Genomic DNA, 18,715 nt, shown 5'->3' with positions numbered 1-18,715 from the left:
CAGCCTGAGCTATATGCGACCTTGTCTCAAAAAAAAAAAAAAAACCTAAAATATAATGGCTTTCTCTGGTCTTAAGAAAAAATATTCAGGTCAGCAAAATGGCTCAGTGAGTAAAGTTGCCTGCTGCCAAGCCTGATGACTTGAGTTGATTCCTGAAACCCACGTGACAGAGGGCAAGCATTGACTCCTGTGGTTTGTTCTCATACTTCCATATGCTTGCTATAGCAGTTACACGCTTTCTTTCTTCTTTTTCTTTTTCTGCCATTCTAGAGCTTGAATGGCTGAGACAGGAGGATTGCTTACAAGTTCAAGACCAGGTTGGGAGAGTGAGACCCTGTGTGGTGTTTGAATGAGACCTTCTCTCAGTCCCCCAACAGGCTCATATGTTTGAATACTTGTCCCCAGTTGGTGGAATTGTTTGGGAAGGATTAGGAGGTATGGCCTTGCTGGAGGAGGTGTGACATTGTGAGGAGCCTTTGAGGTTTCAAAAACCAGTGTGTTCTCTCTGCCTCCTGTTTGTGGTTTGAGATGTGAGCTCTCAGCTGTTCCTGCCAACATGGGACCATTTCGTTCCACCACCATGGACTCTAGCTCTCTGACACTGCAAGCCCAATCAAACACTTAAGACGGCTTGCTCATAGTGTTTTGTCACAGCGATAGAAAAGTAACTAGCCTACCTACCTTGTCTCAGTAAAACAACTGGGTGGACATACTGTGTAGAGGGAGAGTGTTTGCTTAGTATTGTTCAAGGCCCTGGTTCAATCTCTGTACCAGAAGAAGAAGAAAAATACATAAAGGAAGATTATATATCTAAAACAAGTCACACAGTCTTCTCTTGCTGCCAACTGCATGGACAGAGCTGGTGCCTCCTACAGCATAAGTGGTCTCACAGCTCTGGGAAGTTAATGTTGAGAGGAACTGGAGTGCTCAAACATCCACTTCCCCATCTCTGAGAGGACCTCCATCTCATGGTCCCAGAGGTCAGAGCCTCTCTTTCTGTATCAGCTCCAGAAAGAGAGCTAAGCTTTCTTAACTGCAGTGCTTGCCAGGGCACTTCCTGTCCTGTGAGAATGTCTTAGTCAGGAATGGACAGGCTCTTCCTGGGATGTCCCTCTGCCCCAGGACTCGTGTCTTACCTTCTGTGGTGAGGCTGTCGATGAAGAGGGATGAAGAGGTGGTGGGGTCGACATCAAAGGGGCTGAAGGAGCTGTGGGGGGAAGCTGAGTAGTGGCCCTCATCCTGGAAGTCCTCACATGTCTTGCCTTCTGCCTGCAAGAAACCCCAGTTCTGCTTTTGGGCACAGCCAGCCTTGAATGCACTCAAACGTTGCATTCACACCCAAGTACTTGGAATATGGAGGGAGAGGTGTTAGTTGATTGAGCCCAGAAGTTTAAGACCAGCCTGGTCAACTTAGTGAGACCCTGTCTCAGAAAATAACTAAGATAACTCCCACTTCACCTTGAAAGTGTCTTATTGTACAGGGTGAATTCTCTGTCAGATACTTCAAATCCTTCATTACAGAGGAGGCTGAGATGTCAATCTTAAATAAATAGATACAATCCTAACAGTCACTAGCTGGGTGCTCTCTTTTAGTCCCAGCACCTGGAGGCAGAGGCAAACAGATTTCTGTGAGTTCGAGGCCAGCTTGGGTTCCAGGATACCCAGTTATACACAGAAAGACTTTATCTAAAAACCAAAACCAGAAAAAACAGTAACAACAACAATAACAACAACAACAACATCTTAACAGTCACTAATAGCCAATGTCAGATATGACTGGCTAGACAATTTTTTTCATTTATCTATTTAGTGTATATCTGTTATCTATTTAAAGCATGTAGGGGCTGGAGAGATGGCTCAGCAGTTAGGAGCACTGGCTGCTTTTCCAGAGACCTGAGTTCAATTCCCAGCAATTACATGGTGGCTCACAACCATCTGTAAGGGAATCTGATGTCGTCTTCTGGCCTGTGGATGTTTATGTAGCAGATCACTCATACATTAAATAAGTAAAATTAAAATGAAAAGAAAAAGAAAAAAGAATATATTGCTACAGCAAGCATACAGAGAACAAAACGGAGTCAATGCTTGCCTTCCATTACGTGGGTTCCAGGAATCAACTCAAGTCGTCGGGCTTGGCAGTAGGCATCTTTACTCACTGAGCCACTTTGTTGCCCCAAAAAATTTTTCTTAAGACTCTTAAGACCAGAGAAAGAAGCCAGGCAGTGGTGGTACACACTTTTAATCCCAGCACTTGGGAGGCAAAGGCAGGCAGATTTCTGAGTTCAAGGCCAGCCTGGTCTACAGAGTGAGTTCCAGGACAGCCAGGGCTACACAGAGAAACCCTGTCTCGAAAAACAATATAAAACAAACCAGACCAAAGAAAGATGGGAGCATGGCAGGGAGGCAGAAGGGCTCATGTTTAAACACTGAACCTGGCATCTTGTGGTAAAGGGCAGGCCAGTCTTTGAATGTCTCTGTGCCTCTCAGCTTCCCCTCTGCTCAGTGAGGGGCCTGGTCCCCAGGTTTTAGGGCCATATTAAATAAGAGCGAGTATAGGCCAGCATACAGTGTAGTGCTCGGTATGCACAGTGTGCCTGACTTGCAAGAACAGCCAAGAAGGAGGAAGGAAGGTGTGTGAGCTAGGAGCTAGCCTGGATTCAAAGGAAGGGCCTATCTGGGAGAAGTGGGAAAAGAACAGAAAAAACCCCACACTCCCAGAATTATCACCTCCCTCAAAATCAGGAGGGTGTGGGGAAAGAAGGAACAACCCCCTTCACTCCCAAATTGATAGATTCCCTCAAAATCAGGAGGGTGGGAGCTTCATTAATATTACAGGGAGTATGGTGGACCAGAGGAGTCAACTGTGGCTGAGGCCAGACCCAGCACCCCGTCTCCTCTGAGTGGCCAAGGGCTGCCTGTTCAAGGCCACTGGTAGGACTAGTGTCAAGACTCAATGTGCCTCAGAAAACGTTTCACTCACTTCCAAAGTGACTCAGAGCAGAACAGAAAATACATCTGGGATGAAGCAGAGGATGAGGCTGTCACGAGGCAAAGCCAATAGGAAAAGCATTATCAGTGGTAGAGTCCTCTGGCAGGACCCTCCTCTAAGCAGGGACTATAGCAGACCACTCAGAATGCTCACCTCCTGGGCACAGCCATAGGACAGCCATTCTTGGCGGTACCGGTCAAAGCCACTGGAACATCTAGAGGGGACCAGATACAGGAAATGTGAAGGGCTCTGCATAGAATCCCCCGCCCATCTACCCCTCTACTCATTTCAGCTCTGTAAAGATACTGAGGGAGGGGCTCTGGAAGGCATAGGTGCCCTGGGAAGGAAGTGATTATGGGACCGGCAATCAGACCCTCATGCCCTCTTTTTCTGCCTTCTGATCAAGGCTTTCTCTGCCTAGCATGTCTGTGTGTACAGGATCCTGGAAACTCTCTGGGTCCCCTCAACTCTGTCCCAAGGCATTGCTGGGAATCTGGGATGTCCATGACTACGCTTTCTTTGGAGAAAATCTTGCTCATTCAAGGACCTCCCATCACTATTGAGGAGTCTCCCCTCGGCAGCAGAGGCTGGGTGCAGGGTGGCATCAGCTGATGTAGCCAGCTCCCCCCATGTAATCACAAGGAAGCAGCAATAAGGATGGTGCCAGAGACTGACAAGGCTCTCTGGAGAGGACACTGCAGTTCAGACAGAAGATGCCAAGAGCTTTCCAGGGAGAGGGTGGGGCACAAGCATGAACTGGAGGATGTTCTTTGCATCATTCTGCTTAAATTTCCATTCTCCCTTCTTGGTGCCAAAGAAAGCCACTAAGCCCTACTCAACCCAGGCATATCTGCAGCAGAAGAATAAGATCCCAAGTCACCAGCTCACAGAAAGCATGCTCAGCACGTTAACTCAGTCCTGGCAGCCACTATGTCCCCATACTCCAGCGAGGCCACGTTAACTCAGTCCCAGCAGCGGCCATGTGCCCACACTCCAGCAAGGCAAGGCAGTGCTTCCCGAAGATATCCACAGAGGCCTCAGAGGCTGTGCCAGGCCAGCCACTCTGACTTTCATGATATCCTAGCCCACTACTTAGGGGATGGAGGACAAAGAGGAGTTTGGAGACTGGAACTCAGGCTTCTTTGATGGTGTTGGCAGATTCCTTTAAGACTGGGTTGGAACAGGCAGTGGTAGCCTTTAATCCCAGCACTTGGGAGAGAGAGGTAAGTGGATTTCTGAGTTCGAGGCCAGCCTGGTCTACAGAGTGAATTCCAGGACAGCTAGGACTTCACAGAGAAACTCTGTCATAAAAAAATGAACAAACAGCCAGGCAGTGGTGGTGCATGCCTTTAATCCTAGCACTTGGGAGGCAGAAGTCAGCCTGATCTACAAAGTGAGTTTCAGTATGGCCAGTATGTTTTCGAAACCCTGTCTCAAAAAAACCAAAACAAACAAACAGAATAGCCTGAGTCTTCACAGTGGGTGGCCCACGAATCAGTTCAAAGCCAGCCTGGTGTACGTAGCAAGTTGACCCAGGTTCTGTCCCCAGCAACTACATAGAAATTCACAGCTTTCTGTAACTCCAGTTCTTGAGATCCAATGCACTCTTCTGGCCTCCAAGGGCTCCAGGCATGTACATGGCGCACAGACTTACATTCAGGCAAAATACACATATACATAAACAAATCAAAATCAAAAACAAAAACAAAAAACCACCACACAACCCCAAGTCTTCAGTTTGGGTTTAACCACACCACATGTTAAGTCTCGAGCTAGCCAACACTGTCTCAGAGAAGGAAATGAGACCGGGCCTTACTGAATACCTCTTGAATATCAGCCACTACACCAGACTCACCTCCAGGGACCCTCACAATGTCATGGTGAAGTTAGAAATACAGAGCAACTGCAGGGCCAAAGCCACCCTCGACGGGACAAGGGTAAATCAGTGTAGAATACAAACTAGGTACCTGCACGGTCAGTGAAATTGTTCTTTTCAGAGCAGGGAGGGGAGGCCCTAAGTGGCTACAGATGGGGAGTGGAAGAGAGGGAGAAGAGACCCACAGGTATGCCCCTGGCTTTTCAGGGGCCTGGGATTAACTTTCATTTGGAGCTGAGACTCCAGAGAGCTGGCTGGGGGAAGCATGGGCTGGAATGAGCCCAGTGCTGTGGGTGTCTGCCTGAGATGAGTGGCTTCTGCTCCCCTGTACCCTCTTACAGAGCATCTCTGTTTTATCAGAGGTACAACCCACCAGCAGAGCCCCAGATGTCCCCACCTGGCCAGCATCTTCACACCCAGGAACTCTGGGTCTCACTACACTGTCTTGTCTCTACATTTGGGTGTGGCCACTAACTGGGGGGTGGTGGTGAAGGGAAGGATTGCTTTGTCTACAGCAACAGTTTTTTCCCTACAGCTCAGCAGGGGTTGGATGCTGAATCATGTCTGGCAGCAGCCCCAGGATCCCAGGGACCATGTGAGGTCACCTCAGGCATTACCCCAAGGCTCAGAAAACACACTTCAGCTTTAAAAATGCATGAGATGGGATACTGGTTGATCTTGCAAAGGATATGGGTTCAATTCCCAGTACCCACACGTTAGCCCACAATCACCTGTAATTCCAGTTCCAAGTGGTCCAGTGCCACCTCTTGGCTTCCATGGGCACTGCATGAAAGTACACAAACTCTACACATAAAATAGAAATAAATATTTTTTTTAAAAATGGGGCTGGAGAGATGGCTCAGTGGTTAAGAGCACTGACTGCTCTTCCAGAGGTCCTGAGTTCAATTCCCAGAAACCACATGGTGGCTCACAACCATCTGTAATGGGATCCGATGCCCTCTTCTGGTGTGTCTGAAGACAACAACAGTGTACTCATATACATAAAATAAATAAAATCTAAAAAAGAGAAAGGAAGGAAGGGAGGAAAGAAGGACAGATGGAAGGAAAATATATGCAATGAAGAAAGAAAGAAAAACGTATAAGATGAAGTACTGCAAAATCATGCTCCTGGGATCTTGGTCCCTCAGATCCCCCTCAAGTGCTGGAATTACAGGCATCTGCCATCATGACTAGGTTTTTCTTTTAAAAGATTTATCTTTTTAAATTTCACATATATGGGTGTTTTGCCTGCTCGTATTATTTATGTACCATGAGCATGCCATGCCTGCAGAGGTCAGAAGAGGATGATAGAATCGAACCCCATGCCTGCAGAGGTCAGAGGTCAGAAGAGGACAATAGAACCGAACCGTGTCCCTCAGGAAGAACAACCAGTGTTCTTAACAGCTGACTCGTCTCTCCAGCCCTGACTTGGCTTGTTTTGTTTCTTTGAGACAGGGTTTCACTATGTAGCCTTGGCTGTCCTAGAACTCACAGTGGTTCTCACAGTCCACAGGCAGCCCCAGTCCTGGAAGACAGCTAGGAGTCTGGGCCAGTTACTTCTTCTGGGACTCTGTGCCTCTCCTCCTGAGGGTCCTGAGTGTGTTTGATAAAATGCTATCTATCTAGCACTTCAGGGGCTGCAGTAACAGTGTGTGCCAAACCCGCTAGGACATTTCATAAGGTAAAGGAACTGAGGCCCCAAGAAAGAGATCCTGGGCACAGCTGGAGGGAAGAAGAGCAGAGAGGCTAAGCCCCCTGTGCATCCCGTACCCAGTGCTCCCTGATGGTTTGTCGTCTAGTATGCCAGGCCAGCAGCCTGTAGGATCAAGAGCTTCTATTTCTGCTCTGGGATATTGGAAGGAAGCAGAGGAAATGCTGACAGCTGTACAACAGCTGCACAGAGACTTGGAGCCTGCAATTCTGCCATTTTCAAGATGGCCTTAAAGGTTCTTGGAATGCATCAGGCTTCACACTCTCAGGAGAGTCATCACCCTCAAAGGAGTCTTTTCCCCTCATTTATTTATCTTGGCTAGAAGAACAGAGGCTGAATTATGAGTCTAATCTATAAGGAGATGATTCCAGAACAAGGACTGGAAGATAAGTCGGGTTTAAGAACTTTAACCACGAAACTGAATCTCATCCAGAATGTCCTGAGCTTCCAAAAGCAAGCAAACAGAGTTTTGTAGCTTCCTGGGTAACCATGGATACCTGTAGTGTCCATGCCCCTGGTTTTCAGAAAGCCCCGTTTCAACCCAGGAGGGATCTTGGGCTAGTTTGGTGGGGGAGGGGCACAGGTCACCCAGCAAGAGTGAGCTTTTGTGTTATGGCCCCATCAGTTGCTTATAAATAGGTTGCCATGTGAGGAAGCAGGCCTGGGATCTCTCTGGAAATCCTGATGGAAGAGGCCAGTGATGCTGGTGTGATCACAGCTATGACTGACTCTTCTTGAAGCCCTGGCTCAGAATGAGCCCGCTTTCCTGGGAGCAAGGAAGATCTATAGCCTCTGGGGACTCCAGATGACTATGCAGAGCCCTGGCCACCTCCAGTCTTCCTTTGCTAACACCCATCTTGATCAGGTACAAGCCTTGAGTGAAACTTACTTGTGACATTCTTGTCCTAAGAGCCACTCTGACACTGGGCAGAGAGCTCCTAATGCTTGCAGACAGTGGGCAGTGAGGCCTGAGGCTGTCAGTGGACTCTGGCTACCGCCCTGCCCGTCTCCGCTCTCACCCCTGTGGTCTATTCTCAGAGCTTGGTGTGTAACCTGGTCACAAACCTCTGCAGGACATGGCACCAGCTGCAGCTGAAGGTCAGGTTCGAGGACATGCAGGTGTCACAACTCAGATGCTGGAGGCAGACTGCAAGAGAGGAGGTGGCCGCTGTCAGCATCTCATCACTGTTTCCTGGGGCAAAGCTTCTGAATTCAGGATCCTTCCTGAACTGCAGTTCTGACTTTGGGGACCCTAAAGGTCATTCTTGCCTCTCTTCTCTCTTTTGCTGTTGTTATGTCTTGAGGCAGGTTCTCTGTATGTCCTGGAGCTTGCCATGCAGACCAGCCTGACCTCAAACTCCCAGAGATCCCCCTGCCTCTGACTCCTGAGAGTTGGGATTTTTGTAGGCAATTCCTCCTTCCCTTTCTTTATCTCCCGCCCTCCTGGCTGTGGTCCCTGGGATGATGGGCTCTTCATTATCTATTTGGGTGAATTTTGAATAACCTACAAGAAACACCTCTAAGGGTGTCTGTAAAAACCCACCCAGAGAGACATAACCAAGAATGGAAGTCCCAGATTGAGTGTGGGTGGGGCCATTGCTGAGTGGAAGCCTAGGGCGTTGAGAACCAGGCTTCTGGACTGCTGGCCCCATGTGAGTTGCTCTCGCCACACCAGTTTAGCCAAGATGGACTGTACCCTCAAACTGGGAGCCAAGTACACCCATCCATCTTAAGTTGCCTTTACAGGTATTTTGTCCCATCAGCAAGAAAAGTAACCACTTCAGACCGCCCATGCACCCTGGGGGTCTAGAACACATGGAAAGCATGGGTGGGAGCTTTCCTTGCCCCATGTCAGAGGGGGAATTGAGGCTGGGCAGATTGTGCATCTGAGAGTGGGAGGTTTGGGTTTGAATCAGGGACTGAGCTGGAGTCAGAATGTTCAGCCTTGGAGTTCCATCGCAGACGTCCTTCCCCTGCCCCCAGACTCTAGACTTAGAGATGCTCTCCTAGGATGGCCCACTTCTGCCCTGGCAGCCCTGCTCCCAGACTCTAGTCTTGGGTTTTGTTTTTGTTTTAAGATTTATGTAATGTTTATAAGTACACTGTCACCTTCCACTCTCTTCAGACATAACAGAAGAGGGCATCGGATCCTGTTACAGATGGTAGTGAGGCACCATGTGGTTGCTGGGACTTGAACTCAGGACCTCTGGAAGAGCAGTCAGTGCTCTTAAATTCTGAGCCATCTTTCCAGCTCCAGACTTTAGTCTTAGACATGCATTCCCAGGATGGCTCACTACTGTCCTGGCAGTTGACCCTGGCCTTGGATATTTTTGTTCCATGATACTCAAAGACTTCCAGTTTGAGTCTTCCCAACGTCTCTCTAGGAAGCCCAAGCTAACCTTGAACTCAATGTCCTCCTGTTTTAACTTACCAACGGGTATTATAGACCTACGTCACCATGCCCAGCCCAAGATATGCTCACAGCAGTCTTAGGGAACCCCCTACTTCTCAGGTTTGTGGGCTTCTTGTCTCAGTGGAGAGTGACTAGGTTTATGTGTGCCTATGACCTGGACTGCGTCCTCATCTTCTGGTCACCCTGGGATCCCTATTCCAGGAGAAAATACTTGCCTGAGCCCAGGCTGAGCTCAGGCCCAGGAGTCACCTTTTCCTTTCCCTGCTATCTATTTCCAGAACATCCAGGGAAGAGAAAAGTGTGCTTGGGAGTGGTATGGGAGCCAAGAACTGTCACAGATGGATGACTACAATTTCAGGTGGCAGCAGGGAGACATCAAGAGACAAGAGAAGAAACAAAACCATCTGCAAAAATGGGATTCTGAACCAGGTGCAGTAGTAGCACATGCTCTTGGGAGCCAGAGGCAGGAGGATTGCTGCAGAGGAGAAACCACCCTTGGTTACATAGTGTGCCCCATGGCAACCATGACCACACAGTAAGGGTGCCTTTAGGGACACCTCTCTAGAGGAAGAAGGTGAGTGACTATAGACCAGATATATTTCTGATCCCTGTCCAAGTAGTCTCAAGGCTAAGGTCTCTGGGGTTTCACCTATGTGTCCCTAGAGGGCCTTGATTATACACAAGCCAGACCCCAGGCCTGGAGTGAGCTACTCCATGTGAAGGCAGCCATTTCTGTATTCAGTTTGGCTTGTGCATATCCAACCCTGAACACAGCTTTGCAGGTTGGTGACATTAGGCCCAGAGAAGTTAGGTGACTGGGTAACCCCAGGGAACCAGAGGTTGGGTCTGAGATCAGAACCCAGTATTGTTAGTCTAAAACATTTTCTAGAATAGCAGACTGCCCCGCTCACTTGGCAATGGGGTGAACTCCACGGCTGAGGCGGTGGTGATCTTGCTGGGGTCTAGTTCCACACGGTGGTATTCGAAAATGGTCCGTCTCCGAGACTCTGAAAAAGAAGCAGTCTGTTGTATCTGGAGCACATCACAGTTGGAGGACCCAGCAGAAGTCAGCATGCAGCCACTGAGGGGGGCAATGAGCCTGGAAGCCTGGGATAATGATGCCGAAGCTACAGGGAGACTTTGCCTACAGCATCTGTCCACCCTCTCTGTGTGTCTAGCTTGCTCCTGCAGATACATCTGAAGGACTGCTTCTCTGAGAAGCCCCCTTAGGCAACTCCCTGCTCTGTTCTACTCAGGCGGAAAGCCTTCCCCAGATTGCCTTACTAACTTCTTTTTTTTAAATTCTTAAATTTTAATTAATTAATTAACTAACTTTACATCCGACTACAGTTTTCCCTCCCTCCTTTCCTCCTAGCCCTTCCCCCCCCCCCCCCCCCCCCCCAGCCACTCCTCCTTCCTTTCTCTTCAGAAAGGGAGAGGGAAGCCTCCCATGGATATCAAACAGCCCTTGACATATCAAGTTGTAGTAAGTCTAGGCCCATCCTTTCCTGTTAAGGCTAGATGAAGCACCCCAGTTAGGGGAAAGGGTCCCAAAGGCAGACAACAGAGTCTGAGACAGTCCCCGCTTCCAGTGTTAGGAGTCCCACATGAAGATCAGCTACGCAACTGTTACCTATGTGCAGAGGACCTGGGTCTGTCCCATGCAGGCTCCCTGGTTGGCGGGTCAGTCTCAATAAGCCCCTATAGGCTTAAATTAGTTAATTCTGTACGTTTTCTTGCGTTTCCCTGTCTGCTAACTTCTGATTGGATGGGTGATGAGCACCCAACTGTGAACTTGACCCCAGCAAATGCTCTGCAAGAGTTCACAGACACGTTGTCCTACCATGTCCCACCTCACCACTCCTGGCAGAGGCTTAGGTAGGGTTCAGAGCCAAGAACCAAGCCTAAACCCTACACCTGTCTGTAAAGACACCCACCCCCACCCTTGCCTTCATAGCCAGGAGAATGGAAGTCCAAGTCAAGCCCTGCTCCTGACTTCCTGGGTGACCTTGGCTAAGTCACTTGAATCTCTGTGTTTTGCTAATATACTGGACACTCGTCACAATGCCTTTAAGAGGGAAAACTAGAATTGTAGGTAAAGAACTGAGGTTAACTTGGCAGTCTGGAAAGTTCTGACATTCCTACTGTCACCAGGTCTACCTAAGAACTGCAACTCAAGGCCAGCAGCCAGTAGCTGATCTTAGGAAGTGACTTTCCCCACATGGTGAAGAGCCAAGGTATATGTTGGTCTGCCCAACTCTCCTTCCTTCCTCTGGAAACAACTTTTCCTTTGGAGCAGCTGTGTCCAAACCATTTCTACATGTATGTGGCCCTGGAGGGATCCTGTCCTTCCAAGGTCCAGCCTTGGAATAATTGGCTCAGTGCTGGATCAATAAGAGACCTTCCTTGAGCCTCTCTGCCTGTGATCTAGAACCCTTTTGCTCTTTGAGCAAGCTTGGCTGTGAATGGGAAGTTTCAGTCCTGTGGGGACAGCCTGAGAATGAAGCCATTTTGTAGAGAGAAACAGGAAATATTGATGGTGTTCACAGATCTGCCCTGGTCCTTCCAGTTCCTCAGCTCTGCCTGAAGATCTTTGGCCCACCTCAGTATTTCCCCAGTACAAGCCCCTCTCTGCTTCAGTTAGGAACCCAGACCAGGCAGAAACACAAGGTTTTCATTCAGTTAAAGGTGCTTTGGAGAGGGCTGGAGAGATAGTTAAAAGCACTGACTACTCTTCCAGAGGACCTGGGTTCAATTCCCAGCAACCACATAGTGGCTTACAACCATCTGTAATGGGGTCTGATTCCTTCTTCTGGTGTGTCTGAAGATGGCTACAATGTACTTATATAAATAAAATAAAGGTTTGGAGAAGATGACAGAAGAGCTCAGCTGGGGTGTCCATAGCACAGAAATGAGCCCATGCCAGGAGGGTGAGGAGGTACCCACATGTCACTTGATGTCACCTATGTTCCATTGTGGCTTATCTTAAACCTCAGAACCGTTCCCACTTACTTAACCTATGGCTGAAGCCATCACAGCCCCAAACACTGGAAATTACAGAACCTCAGTCCGCGCAAGTAGGAGGAAACTACTTCAGTGTCCGTGCAGCATCCCAGCAGGCCTTTGGCAAACTCGAGTGACCACAGAGATAAAGCCCCGGGGCCTGAGCTTGAGATGCTGAACAACTGCTCCCATGTCAGCCAGGGTCTGCCGCTGGCCTGCAATGACATCTGGGAAACTGACGGAGACCATGAGAGAAGAGACGACTTTTTTTCAGGAGGAAGAGGAAGTAAAGCTGCTGCCACCCTGCCCAGGTGACCTTGGATGAAGAACTGAGGTTCAGTGAGCCACACTGAGAAAGGAGACTAGTTAAAATCCACTGATGACAATGTTCTGAGGTATTGGGGTTTTTGTTTGTTTTGGTTGTGGTTTTGTGTATTTTCCTCGATATGTAGCCTTGGCTGGTGGCCTGAAACTATCAGCCCTGCAATATCATTGTGATGGTTTGTATATGCTTAGCTCAGGGAGTGGCACTATTAGGAGGTGTGGCCTTGCTGGAGTAGGTGTGTCACTGTAGGCATGGGCTTTAATACCCTTGTCCTAGCTGTCTGCAAGTCACTCTTCTCCTAGCAGCCTTCAGATGAAGGTGTAGAACTCTCAGCTCCTCCTGCACCATGCCTGCCTGGATGCTGTCATGTTCCTGCCTTGATGACAATGGACTGAAGCTCTGAACCTGTAAGCCAGCCCCAATTAAATGTTGTCTAAGAGTTGCCTTGGTCATGGTGTCTGTTCATAGCAGTAAAACCCTAACCAAGACAGTCACCACCATGCCCTAGTTTGTTTTGAGGTTTAATGAGACAAACCTGTCTCTTTCTTCTTGGTCTTGACTACTTTATTTCTGCGTTTGTTTTGTTTTGAGTGAGAGTCTCAGGCACTTTCAGCATCTCTAAACACCTCATGTTTCTAAACTCAAATACGGAGAGGAAGAATGCCCGCTTGTTCCCTCCTTCCTGCCCTCCCCTCTCCGTTCCCCCAAGGGCATCGTTCCTGTTGGAGAATCTCAACCAGTTTCTGTAGTCCCCTCCTGCTTTGGAAGTTGCTGTGACAAGAGTCCCTCCCCACCCCTACCCCCCCAGAGGCCCTGACCCCTGGCTAGCAACCTGAGCATCCTTTCTGCCTTTGCTTGCCTAGCCTCTGCCATTCCAGCCACTGCCTGGCACCCTGTAGGCCACCACCAGAAAGCACAGGAAACACTAGGTTGTCAATGCTTGGGTGCTAAATGGGTCTTGGGGTTCAGGCAACTGCTTTCTAAGGACAGTTCTGGGAACCCCAATATCAGCTCTCCCTCCTCACCACACCTGCCCCAAGCTCACACATCCTACTGGCTCTCTGGAGCTGTCGGAGGACTGTGACCTTCGTTTCCTGCCAGGGAAGATGACCACCCCAGGCCTGAGGCTCCTTCCGTCCTTGGGGACTCCTGCTTAGGAACCAGATGGTTTATAATGAGATCCAGGCTCCTGCTTCTTCTTCCCTCCCTTCCAGCCCAGGCAGATCCTCAGGCAAACAGTCAGAAAGAGTGGGTGGGGAGAGTAGCCCAGGGCTCCCAGGGGAGTACTGCCCAGTGTAAGCTCTGTCAGAAGTGACACTCGGATACCTTGGGCTGAATAGCAAGTGAGCCTGAGGTTCATTTTACAGGTAGGGAAACTGAGGTGCAGCCAGGTTAACCCATAGACCAATACTTTTATATAACACATTATCAACCAAGGCTTTCTAAAGCCTTAAATAGAAGACACCTGCAGTTGAGGGGGAAACTGCAGAAGAGCCCAGCCAGCACCACCGAGAGTGTCGGTATGGAGGTGTGGGTGCCTGCTAAGTCCTGAGCACTCAGCAATGTACTGGCCACCCCCGGACCAGCTCTATCCAGCTCAAGTCAGAGCTCCCCAGCTCCAGATCATCTCATTTGCCCTGGAATTTGAGGACAGATGTCCCTGTGCACTGCATTGTAAAAGGAGAGCGAGAGCAAGGGGATTCTGGGTATTTTACTTAAGACTCAGGTTTCAGCTAGGCGTCCTGGCACATGGCCGAAATCCCAGCCACTCAGGGAGCTAAGCCAGGAGGATTGCCATGAGGTGGGGGGAGCCTAGGATACAAACTGAGTGCCAGACCAGCAAGAGCTTCATAGTAAGACCTTGTCTTAAAAAACAACAAACAGCCCCAGGTCCCAGTACCAGGAAAGCTCCAGAAAGTCCCCAGAAGTGTGTGTGGTGTGTGTGCAGGTGCCTGTCCAGCAGCCATGGGTGAGGGCACGTGAGCTTTGGCTGATTTCGTGTTGTAAATCCTCTAGCACCCTTTTACAGCGTTCTCCTTAGTGGTTCTTAAAGAGACAGAGGCAGCATTTGCATAACTGTCTTGAAAGTAAACAATTATACCAGCATCCAAAACTTGGACGATGGTGTGTTTGTTTTTCTACTGTCTGAAAGTTTCTACTATTGTGATTAAAACACCATAACCAAAAGCGACTTAGGGAGGAAAGGGTTTATTTCATCTTACAACTTCTGAGAGGAAGAAAGCTGCTTATTGGATTGCTCTCTGACTCAGCCTGCTCTCTTACAAAACCAGGACCACCTGCCCAGGGGGTGGCACCACCCACGGTGGTCTGGGCCCTCCTACATCAATCCTTAACCAAAAACCAAAAATAAAACCCACCAGCGATGCCTACAGGGCAGGCTTTCGGAGGCTTTCTCAATTAAGCAGCCTTCTTCTCAAATAAGTCTAAGTTTGTGTGAAGTTGACAAGAATTAACTGGCTCACTTACAAAACAGGTTTGGTCTAGGCAAGAAGACACAATGAAAACAAGCTTCAGAAATGACAAGCAGTCAGCTAGGTGTAGGAGTATATGACTTCTGTGTCAGCAACCAGGAGGCTGAAGCAGGGGGATACAGTGTTTGAGGCTAGCCTGGACTACAAACAAACAAACAAAAAACACCAAAACCCAAACGAAACAAAAACAAAAAATAAACCCTGTTTTAAATGAAGAAAACCCTCTTAGTAACTGACAAGGGTCCCAGAGTCTTATGAGGAGAGAGTCCCCTCAGGAAGAATGAGAATGGAATGGAGAATTAGCTCAGCAGTTAAGAGCACTTGTTGCTTTCACAAAGGAAGGACCTGGGTTCAATACCCAGCACCCACAGGCTGGCTAACAACCACCTGTAACTCCAGTCCCAGGGAGCTTGATGGTCTCTTCTGGCCTTTGAGGGCACCAGGCACTCACATGATGCCATACATACATGTATACAAAGCACTCAAACACATAAAATAGTAAAATAGATAAATCTAAAAAAAATTTTTTTTAAAGAACTATGGGAGTGAGCCAGGTATAGCGGTGTACACCTTTAATTTCAGCACTCAGGAAACAGAGGCAGGTGGATCTCTGTGAGCCTAAGGCCAGCCTGGTCTACAGAGTGAATTCTTTGACAGTCAGGACTATGTAGAGAGTCCTTGTATTTTCAAAAACAAAACAAACAAGCTGGGCATAGTGGTGCACACTTTTAATCCCAACACTTGGGAGGCAGAGGCAGGCAGATCTCTGAGTTCGAGGCCAGCCTGGTCCACAAAGTTCCAGGACAGCCAGGGCTACACAGAAAAACTCTGTCTCTAAAAAACAACAACAACAACAAAAACCAAAACAACAACAAAGACAAAAACAAAGAAAAAACCCAAACTATGGACCTGGGGTCTTGTCTATGGGAATGAACCTCCCATTCCCTACCAAGCCATAATGTGTCCATTTCTATACACACACAATAACAACAACAGCAACAACAACAACCTTCATAGACAGATATGTATGCACATACAGTTTTTGTTTGTTTGTTTTTGTTTGTTAATGCAGGGTTGAACCTAGGAGGCATGCATACTAAGCAAGCCCTTTACCTCTGGCCTACAGTCTGAAACTCACACAGGCTACTTGAGGCAGGATCTCACTATCTACTAGGCTATCCTTGAACTCGTGACCCTCTAGACTGGTGAGATTATATGCCTTTGTCATAATGCTCAACTTTTCTAAAACAGATTTTTTTTTTAATAGAAGACCCCTAGCCACGTGAGAATTGAGATCATAAGCACACCAGGGTGAAGAAGGGCACTTTCCTGTCATTCATGTGTCCAGAGGGAAACTGAGGCCCACCTGTGTTGCAAGGTGTCCCCAGTGTGATACTACAATATGGAGAGAGTGGCCTGTGGTCCTGGGAACATTTAAGTAGTGGATGGAAAATTCTAGAGAGGCTTCGGCAGCTCACCTCTGTCGCTGTCCACTCTTCCCAGGAGACATCTCTCCTGAGTCCACCCTTGTGAACAATGAGGCCTTAAAACTAATGCCAACCATCCTTCCCTCTTCTGTCTCCACCCTCAAAGCTCAGACATGTGTTCCCTCTCTCAGTCAGAGTCTCTGATGGCGTCTCACCTGACTCACTGCCCAGTCAATACTGAGATTCCTGTCATATCCGCTCCTGCACCTAGACTTCAAGATCTCTGAGGACAGTGTTAACCTAGCATTTGTCTTTGCCAGTCTCCTGACAAAGGTCTTTTACTTCTAAGAAGTGGCTGTGAATAAATGAATGGATTTCAGATGGCTCTGAAAACCTTGTCTGCCTGTTATATAATATCAGCCACAGCCTGTAGGAAGCCCCTTCCTGTCCGCTTAACCACAGACCAAGATCTTTTCAGGAGAGTTTCCAGGTGGTCACAGAAAGTCAGACGGATCCAACGCTGGAGCCCAAAAAAGACACAGAACTGAGTGTGAGGAAATCCCTCAAAGATGTAGCACAGAGCTCAGAGACAGTCAGAAGGGAGGTGACATGGGACCTGGGCACAGACTGACACCGGCATGACTTCGAGGAAGTGAATCCCAAGAACAGAGACAGACATTCTGCAGGCAGGGAAGTGAGAACACTACACGGCTCCCACCAGAGGACGGGGCAGAGGGAAGGCTGCACCCTAGGCTTGCATGCACCCAGGGGTGTCAGACATACGCGCTTGAGACACACACGCAGCCATGGGAGAACAGGTGAATGGTGGTATGGGGAGTGTCTGGGGGATGTTCAGAAATCTGCCTTGAACCGAAAAGGCTTCAACCACCACCTTGTACCAGTTCGAGGGTATGTTTTAATTTTTCTAAGCAGAATCCTTAAACTCCACTTTGGATTATTACAGCAGCATGTGGAGCTCACCCAGTGACAACAACATCCATCTGCATGGCCGGCTTTCTGGAACCCAGATGGGACCAGCCCCCAAGACACACTTCCCACAGTTTGAGACTTTCTGCTTTATCTGGGCTTCAACTTTCCAAGCCGGAGAAACACTGAGGTCTACGGAAAGTCTGCTGCCCCATCCAGAGCTGACAGTGGCTCAGAAGAGAGGCTCACATGTCAGCTCTGCTCTCTTGCTGGCCCACAGTGGGCCAGCATTGCTCTGGTTGGTCAGGAGTGTTAGTGCTCACCTGTAATCCTAGGACTGGGAAGGGAGAGGGGGAGGGGAGGGGAGGGAAAAGAGAGGGGAAGGGGAGGGGAGGGGAGGGGGAAGGGAGGTAAGAGGGTCAGGAGCTCAGGGTCACCTTCCACTATGTAAAATTCAAGTTGAACCTGAGCTACACAAAATCCTGCCTCAGAAGAAACAGGAAGAGGAGGGGGAAGGAGAAAGGAGGAGGGGGGGAGAGATAAAAGGAAACAGGGAAGAGGAAGAGCAGGAGAAGGATCACCATGAGTAGGAACTGAAAATCCAGCCACAGAGGTCACCTCAGCATGTTGTAATCATTGTTTGGAAATGTGCAATGATGGGTCTCCACCATTCGTCCTTCCATCCATCTATCCATCTGTCCATCCATCCATCCATCCATCCATCTGTCCATCCATCCATCCATCCATCCATCCACCCATCTGTCCATCCATCCATCCATCCATCCATCCATCCATCCATCCATCCATCCATCCATCTGTCCATCCATCCATCCATCTGTCCATCCATCCATCCATCCATCCATCCATCTGTCCATCCATCCATCCATCCTTCTGTTTGTTGATTCTTTTGCTCATTCAGTTATTTTTAGTCAATAGTCAAGATTAGAACCCAGCAGAAAACCCTGAGAAGCTCTCAGTTCAGGGCTGGAAGCAGAGCAGGGGGTCACATGTTCAAGTCCAACCTGGGCTAGCTGGTAAATATGAAATATGTTCATTAAAACAAAGAGAAGTCAGAGAATGAAAAAGCAAGATTCCAGGGCCAAGTGCTGGGAAGACAGGATAAAAGGGGAAAGGAGTGGATGTGGGGCCTTGGGTCGGTGAGGGTGGGGGAAACACTCTCCAAGTAACACTCTCCAAGAAACACTGTAAGAATACTTTTCTTATAATAAATTAACAGAAAGAAAAAAAAAGCACAATTTTCTTAGCCAGGAGGTACTAGTAACACACTTTTAATTGTAGCACTTGGAAAGCAGACACAGGCAGGTCTCTGTGAGTTTGAAGCATGCCTGGTCAACAGGGTTCCAGGACAGCCAGGGCTACACACACACACACACACACACACACACACCATCACTTTTCTTTGTCCTCCCCCCCCCTTTGAGGCAGGACCTCATGTATTTCAGACAAGCCTGGAACTCATGATGCAGCTGAGTATAAATTAATCACCTCCTGCCTCTACCTCACCCTCCTGCCTCTACCTCACCCTCCTGCC

The 18,715-nt window shown here is 48.6% G+C and overlaps 1 protein-coding gene across 1 annotated transcript in view; it reads right to left on the bottom strand.

The window, feature by feature from the left end:
* Plxdc1 (plexin domain containing 1) overlaps positions 1 to 18,715 on the bottom strand; it is a 65,559-nt gene that overhangs the window by 10,383 nt on the left and 36,461 nt on the right. The window contains exons 8-11 of the mRNA XM_028755080.1: positions 9,901 to 9,996; positions 7,642 to 7,723; positions 3,143 to 3,203; positions 1,137 to 1,269 (exon numbers count right to left, since the gene is read on the bottom strand). Coding sequence (XP_028610913.1) covers positions 1,137 to 1,269; positions 3,143 to 3,203; positions 7,642 to 7,723; positions 9,901 to 9,996 — 372 coding nt within the window. The remainder of the gene's footprint in view (positions 1 to 1,136; positions 1,270 to 3,142; positions 3,204 to 7,641; positions 7,724 to 9,900; positions 9,997 to 18,715) is intronic.

Source organism: Grammomys surdaster, unplaced genomic scaffold, assembly GCF_004785775.1.
Source record: "Grammomys surdaster isolate TR1022 unplaced genomic scaffold, NIH_TR_1.0 126048, whole genome shotgun sequence".
In the NCBI taxonomy this organism is placed as follows: Eukaryota; Metazoa; Chordata; class Mammalia; order Rodentia; family Muridae; genus Grammomys; species Grammomys surdaster.
This window is presented reverse-complemented; position numbering and strand designations above follow the sequence as displayed.